Raw genomic sequence first — 8,081 nt, forward strand, 5'->3', positions numbered from 1 at the left:
CTTGCTTTATCTTTGTTTTGGAATAAATTTACTTGGTTTTGTCCAGCCCTGGCGGGGAAAAGGAAACAGTCAAATGTTTAGTTAGGTTTTGGGAATATTTTTTTTCCTTGTAAACCATCTCTCTGTTATCACTGCACATGTTTTTTTATAATATTTGTGGATTTGAAAAACATTTGAGTGTAAAATCCTTTTAGCGGGGACCTGTACCTGATGAAGTTTTAGTGATCTCAAATTAAGTACTTTGATATGTGTTTTTGGAATTTGTACCTGTTTCTTATTTAACCAATTCCCCCTTGTCTTCCCTTTTTCTTGGATGCTTTATTGAATTCTAGAACTTTTACTATCCCATTTTTTTCCCTTTTTTACTGGCTGATATCCCCAATTTTGCAAGCGCCGTAAAACCCTTAAAAACATAAACAAAACAACTTTAGTTTTTGTCATTGTCACTGTCAAATTTATTTTTGACCCCAACTGCTGGCATTACTTGGGACCATATGTGTTTTTTTATTATATCGACCAGGTTGTGTGACAAGAGCACAATGTCGTCCATAATGTCAAGGTCCTCCAATATCTCTCTAAATGTACATCTTAAACCAGTTTTACTATTTCCCAAAAACCGACTCCCTCATGATCCAGTCAATGGCGAAAAAATGCATTCCTGCCGTACATCTAGATTTCTAGAGCTTCGGTCGAATTACTTCCACAGATTACTTTTTGCATGAACGGTGAACGTTTTATACAAAGGTTTGATCATGTTGGCACTTTTCACTGGATCCCATAAATGGCGAAGAAAGTTCCACAATGCAGGCATGTGCACACTGTCGAAAGGCCTCGAAATCAATAAAATTTGAAAACAAGCTTGCATTCCATTCTTAACGATGCTCGAAATTTTGTTTAAGAGTAAATATGTGATCAGTACAAGAATGTCCTTTTCTAAATCCAACTTGTTGCTTTCTCAGTTTTTGGTTCAACTACAGGGTTCATTCTATTGAGAAGTACTTGAAGTATTCTGCTAAAAATGTTGATCGTAATAGACAGTAGCATAATACCCCTCCCAATTTCCGCATTGAGAAAGATCTCCATTCTTTGGTAGTTAACAATAAGTCCGACCAGCGGCGTGGCATGCTTACAGTATAAAGCGGTGCCAGACGAAAATGTCTTACACATGCTACGTTTGTAAATATAAAAGAAAGAAAAAAAAAACTTACATACTTGTAAAGTAAATTTGCATGGTGATGTTTCTATCCCTGCAAATCTTTTTTAATAGTTTGTTTATAGAAATCACGAACGAATATATTGATTGGAGTTTGGACCCTGAGAAATGGCTAAAGGGACACATGCAGACATTGAATGTCAATCGAACAAAGGGTAATTTCAAAACTTACAAAGCGTAAGAATGTAAACAGCCCATGGCTTATTAAAAGAGTACTGTAGTTATGTCATGAAACAGCCCCATTCCACTTCGGAAATCAAACATGACACCATACAAGATCTCTCTCTCTCTCTCTCTCTCTCTCTCTCTCTCTATCTATCTATCTATCTATCTATCTACCTATCTGTGCGACACACACACACACACACACACACACACACACACACACACAAACAACAAAGTCAAACACGCATATTCACGCGAAGATCATGCATTTAGCATATAGCATCACTAATCAAGAAATGTTTGACTTAACTCGTTCACATTCCTTCATATCAATTTTTTGCAGCAATAATAATAATAATAATGATGGTGATGATGATGATGATGATGATGATGATGATGATGATGATGATGATGATGATGATAGATGAGATGATGAATGATATTAATAATAATAATAATAAAATAATAATAATAATAATAATAATAATAATAATAATAATAATAATAATAATAATAATAATAAAATAATAATAATAATAAATAATAATAATAATAATAATAATAATAATAATAATAATAATAATAAAAATAATAATAAATTAATATATACAATAATCACGACAGAGAGAAAAGAAACAAATGAACTTCTTATATAATCGTGATTTTGATAATAATAAAGATGGTCGAAGTTACCATACTATGACTATGACGTAAATGACCAACATTAGCTATTATTCCCCAGTCCAACAGAGTTGGAGCAAAAATTTCTCGGCACCTGAGGCGGGTTTTTTCTCGTATGTGAAGATAGTAAAAATTCGAGCCATTTTCTCAGGTATTCAATGTGGCAGCAATAGCAATAGCAGTAATAGCCTTAAATGGTGCCAGCAAAAATCCGCTCCTTGCAATCGTTTGAGTGGGGAAATCCAGTCACTCGCTCAGCCATGGTACACAGTCGCTGACAGTCATCAACGGACTGTATGAATCGGGAAAAAAGCGGGAGGAGAAGGCGTTGTGACAGAAAGGGAGTCTGTTTCGCACTGTTGATAAAAGGCGATATATACCATTTCTCAGTTTTATATATTTAAAAAAATGCTGGTATCCATTTTTAAAACATGGATGTGGTGCCAGGCACCATTTGAACCAATAGAGCCACGCCCCTGAGCCCGACACTCCATTCCTTTGGTATTTTTCCTTTTCCCAAATATACTTTGGTGTCCGTTCTCTCCTCCGCTTTTATCATCTCTGCCATCACCTGCAGCATCCCCCAAATTTAGACTATCCATTGCCTTCTTGATTTCATTTATTCTGGGTATTTCTGTACATATATCCAGATCAGCCTTGGTGGCTCTCTGGTCAACACACATTCAAAATGTTCTCTCCATCTGTCAAGCTTTTGGACTCCGCTAGAAAGTAGTTCCCCCTGTACATCTCTTATAGGAACATCATTATTCTTATAACCTTTGCAGAGTTCCCTTGCAGTTTAGTATAGTGTTTTCATGTCTTGTATTTGACTTGCCTTTTCTTCTCTGCCTGAAAGCCTGTCATAATAGTTTCTCTTCTCCAATTCTGAGGAATTTTTCACATTTTTGTCTAGGGCTCTATCCTCCTTTTGAATTTACTGCTCTTTGATTCTCAGTGACTTTTTATTCAAAATCCGACCTTTTCTCTCTTTTCGTTCTTCGATGATTTTTCAGGATTCTTCTGATATCAAAGATTCTTTCTTCCTTCGACTGGGTCCCAATACTTGATTCCTCACTTTCAAAAGTTCTTGGTTGAACTCTGAAAGATTAATTTCTTTGCTCATTTTATAATGCCTGAAAGCGATTTGACAACTCTATTCTGAACTCCCGGGCAACTTCATCATTCTTTAGTTGTTCAGTATTCAATTTGCCTCTTCTGATATTCTTCTTCTTCGTTGTTCTTAGTTTCAAATGGACCTTGCCAAATAAAAGTTCATAATCACTTGCTACATCGGCTTCTCTTTTTGTTCTCACATCTCGCAGTGATGTCTTTCATTTATTGTTGATAATAATATGGTCGATTTGATTGTTGGATTTGCCATCGGGGGGACGTCCAAGTGTATGTATGGATATCTTTGTGTTGAAATAAGGTCTACATCCAATGATGAGATTATTTTCCTCACAAATTTCCAATAGGCGTTCTCCATTACCATAAAAATATCCATGCCCAATCCCTCACGCCCCATTACATTTTCTCTTTCTTTATTCTCACTTCCAACCTTTGCATTTATGTCACCGAGAATCAGGAGTCCTATCGTGTTTTGGAGTCATTTACACAAAAGTGTTTAGTCTTTCATAAAAGTCATCATTCTCCTCCTCAACCTTGCCTTCTTGAGGACCGTAACAAACAATGACTGTAAGTTTTGTGTACTTTGAATAAAATCTCTGGGTGGGGTTCCTTACCTCCCATAGCGGACAAGGAGGTACTTACTGTGTCTTCTATCCCCCAATATCTGTTTTCCAACATGCTTTCTGCCTTTGTCTTGGAATGAGATTATTTAGTTTTGTCCAGGCCCTTACCCTAGCTGGGAGGGAAACAGTCAAATGTATAGTTAGAGTTTTGGGAGATATTTTTTTGTCTTGTAAAGCATCTCTCTGTTATGCACTGTATTGTATTGTTTACATAATATATAATTTGATTTGTAACATTTGAGTGTATTCCTCTTAGTTGGGACCTGTGCTTGTGTCTGGATGATACTTTTAGGTAATCTCAAACTAAGTACTTTGATAGAGTGCTCTGGGAATCTACATGTTTCCTGTTTGAACCAATTCCCCTTTGTCTTACCTTTTCTTGGGTGCTTTAATTGTAATTCTAGAACTTTTTACTGTCCCATTTTTTTCCTGTTTACTGGCGTTGATATGACCTTACCAATGTGTTGCAAGTGCCATAAAAACCCTTTAAGAAACGAATAAAATCTGGCTCTCAGCAGCCTTTCGCCCTTTGGTTCCCATTCAATTTCTACAAATTTGGACAAAACCAGGACCGCTCCATTAAAGTGTTGACCATCCTTCCTTCCTGAGCAAGGAATTCTGTGGCCAGTCACAAGATGTCTTTGCCCCTCATCAAGCCAGCGTGATTCACAAATAGGGACAGCGGTACGGTATTCACTTCGTACCCGAAAAGTTCGATTACCCGCTGTGTGGCCTTGAACAAGTCACATCGCCCTATTGCGGCACTGCACAGAGGCTGACGCCTGTGTTATTGTTATTCCAGTCTTCCCTTGGAATAGAACCTAGAGACAAATTTCCCCTATGGGATGAATAAAGTGATTTTTTTTTTAAATAGGAAGGTTATCTAATTTGTACCTATCTGTCCATCTTTTTCGTGATCTGTGCAAGTTTTCGTGTCTGTTCACTGTTACAAAATTTGAACGTTCCAAGCTCCCACCAAAATAGTTAGTTTTGGGTGGAGAAGGCCTGACGTCGTCTGTGTGATGGCTTCCATTTGGCTTTCACCTCCCACCCATCATCAACACAGATCCCTTGGCCCCAAGTCCAGCCTGGTCTTGCTGAGTTTCAGGTCCCGGATTCTGTGAGTAGCCAGACATCATTCCATCGGTTCCATGCGTTTTTTTTTAATCTACTGTTGGTTTATGTAACAATTGTTTTTTTTTTCTTTTTTTTGGTGGACAGAATGGGTTGTTAGCCCCACGTCCAACCCCCAAACCTGGAGGGCCAGGATTTATTCCGGAGGTTCAGTCCTAGATAGGCTGCCATCCAAGACTATTGAGTCCTATCCTCTCGAGGTTTGTTGTCGAAGTTCTAGATGAGTTGCCTTCCACGGACGACGGGCCTCCTCTGCTTGTTGCTCCCTAATTAGTCTGGCCTCTACCCTTTGGCCTGCCCAGTATGGTTGAACCTGATAGCATCCTCTGGTATAGCCATCCGGATCAAAAAGGCACGCGAGGAATTGGGTATGTGGCTTAATAATAATAATGATAATATTAATAATAATAATAATAATAATAATAATAATAATAATAATAATAATAATAATAATAATAATAATAATAATAATAATAATAATAATAATGATAATAAATAATAACAAGAATAATAATAACAATGATGATGCTGATGCTGATAATTGTAATAATAACAATAATAATGATAATAAAAAAAAATAATGATTATGATGATAATGATGATGATGATTATGATAATAATAATAAATGAATAAACATACCTATAAGATATTCCCTGGTTTCAGCGTCCTGACTGACCACCAAGTCCCCGCCCTCTTTCATACATTGGGATCTCGACTCTTGGAAATTCATCTTGCTGTGTTGTAATTTATAACACTTTCTTTTGTCCGTATTCAAGATCCATTTATAGCCATGACAAAACAAAGGCTCTTCAAAATCTCGTTCGCAAATGAAATGTGCCTTCTTTAGACACGAAACACTGTTCCACCCTCCTTGATCATCGGCGTCAAAAATTTCTACGCAAATCTCCGAGGACAGCAGTCTATTCATCAGTTCCACCTTCATACCCATACTTGTGCTCAGTGTGATTCCCACCCCAATCACTAGAATTCAAAGGGTTTCCATTCACCCACTGGTAATCCACAGGTCGGTTGATTTTCACTAACATAAATAAAAGAAAATCCGAGCCTGCTTTTAGTCCGATCCAGAAAGTTTGGTTTTTCGGTAAAAGTTCTTCGATAAATTCGTTGTAGGAGGCATTCTCAGCGACTACCAAATCTCCTCCGTTTTGTTGACAAAAGGTTCTCGCGTCATCCCACGTCAACTTCCGGTCGTTGAAAATCTTTAAACATTTTTTCTTATCCGGATAAGATACGTAGCCATTGGGGCATGCTGGATACATTTCTAGGGATTTTCCACAGATGTATGGATTGTGCAATATACACGAACTGTCCGTCAAATGAAGTGCCTGTGAGGATGGAGAGTCTTCATATTGAAATTGAAAGCAGTCAGCGCCATGTTGGTAGTAGTTAGAAAACTGCGTTGTCCGCCAATCCTGCTGAAAAAAAAGAGTTCCCATCAATCCATTGAAACGCGAGAACCATTTCCGATTCCCTGAAGTCCAATCCAAAATCGTCTGTCGAGCATCGAGTGATTTGTCACTAGATTTTGAATGAAATTGCTGGTTTGAGCGTCTCGAATAACGATCAAGTCAGCTCTCTCACTCTGGCAGTGCATTCGTGCTTCGCCCCATGTCTTGTTCTGGGTGTGCAACTTATAACAATGCTTTCCTTGACTATCGTAGGTGTAGTCAGATGGGCAGACTTGAGGGATGTTGTCTCCTGGAAAATGAAATAGTTTACCCAGTAACATTTTAAAAAAAAGTATTGAATACAACAAATAAGAACAATCTAGCTATTCTTTTTTAAATTTTTTATAATTTAGGCTGGGAGTCCAAAGTAGCCCATGTTAAAATGTTGCTAACATTTTTAAAAAAAGTATTGTACACAAATAAGAATAATCTATATATTCTTTTTTTTTAATATTGTCAAGGCTGGGAGTCCAAAGTGTTTTGCTCAGCCCTTGTTATGTTTTTTTTTTTATGTTTTTAAGGGTTTTACGGCGCTTGCAACACATTAAGGTCATATCAGCGCCAGTAAAAAAGGAAAAAGGGATAGTAAAAAGTTCTAGAATTACAATTAAAGCAAAAAAGAAAAGGTGAGGCAAAGGGGAATTGGTTCAAATAGGGAACAGATGTAGATTCCAAGAGCACACCGTTAGAGTACTTAGTTTGAGATTACCTAAAAGTCTCATCCAGACACAAGCACGGTCCCAACTAAGAGAAATACACTCAAATGTTTACAAATCATATAATATATGTAAACTAAACATAATATAATGCATAACAGAGAGATGATTTACAAGGAAAAAAATATCATCTCCCAAAACTATAACTATACATTCGACTGTTTCCCTCCCAGCCAAGGAACTCCGGTCAGGGTCAGGACAAAACTAACTAATCTCATTCCAAGACAACGATAGGAAACAATTGGAAAACGGGTAAGGGGGGATAGAAGACACAGCATGGGAGGTCAGGATCCCCACCCAGTCAGCCCTTGTTAAATTTAGCTAACGAGCACAGAATTACTGGAGGATCTAAAATATATGAAACTATTTTTTAAAACAAATTGATAAACGAGTAATTTGAAAACCTTTTAAATTAAGGGCTAATCTATCAACCGTTGACTTAAATGAGTATTTAGAAAAGATGTTCGGGAATAATGATTCGCCATGTTTTTTAATGGCAAGTTAACTATTACGTTCCTAACCTACAACGATCGACCCAAAAGACGAGGATTCCGGGTTGGGTTCCTGACCTCCCATAGTGGGCAAGGGATACATACCGTGTCTTCTATCCCCCATTTTATCTGTTTTCCAAAGGCTTTTGTCTTTGTCTTGGAATGGATTTCTTGGTTTTTTTCCTGGCCCGGCCGAGTCCCAGCTGGGAGGGAAAAATTTAAATGCATTGGGATTTTTTTGGGAGTTTTTTTTTTTTTTCCCTTTTAAAAACTCCTGTTATGTATTATTTTATTTGTTATTTTAAAAATTTAAAAGGGAAACATTTGAGTGTATTCCTTTTTTTGTTGGATTTTGTGTTGTGGGGGCCCGGGTTAACTTTTAGGTTTATTTCAAAATAAGTACATTTGGTTGCTCTTGGAATCTAAAACCCCCTTCCCCATTTGGTTTTTCCCCTTTCCC

General features: G+C 37.3%; 1 protein-coding gene across 1 annotated transcript; it reads right to left on the minus strand.

Moving 5' to 3' along the window:
• Positions 1-6,401: 6,401 nt before the first annotated feature.
• LOC144961603 (snaclec agglucetin subunit beta-1-like) lies at positions 6,402-7,706 on the minus strand. The gene is made up of 2 exons (XM_078894733.1): positions 7,652-7,706; positions 6,402-6,664 (listed from the first exon to the last, which is right to left on the minus strand). Exons 1-2 carry the CDS (start codon positions 7,704-7,706, stop codon positions 6,402-6,404), a joined length of 318 nt encoding a protein of 105 aa, XP_078750859.1.
• Between the last annotated feature and the right edge of the window lie 375 nt (positions 7,707-8,081).

This window comes from Berghia stephanieae, unplaced genomic scaffold (assembly GCF_034508935.2).
Source record: "Berghia stephanieae isolate SIO BIC M18660-M18661 unplaced genomic scaffold, UCSD_Bste_1.3 scaffold3264, whole genome shotgun sequence".
Classification (NCBI taxonomy): Eukaryota; Metazoa; Mollusca; class Gastropoda; order Nudibranchia; family Aeolidiidae; genus Berghia; species Berghia stephanieae.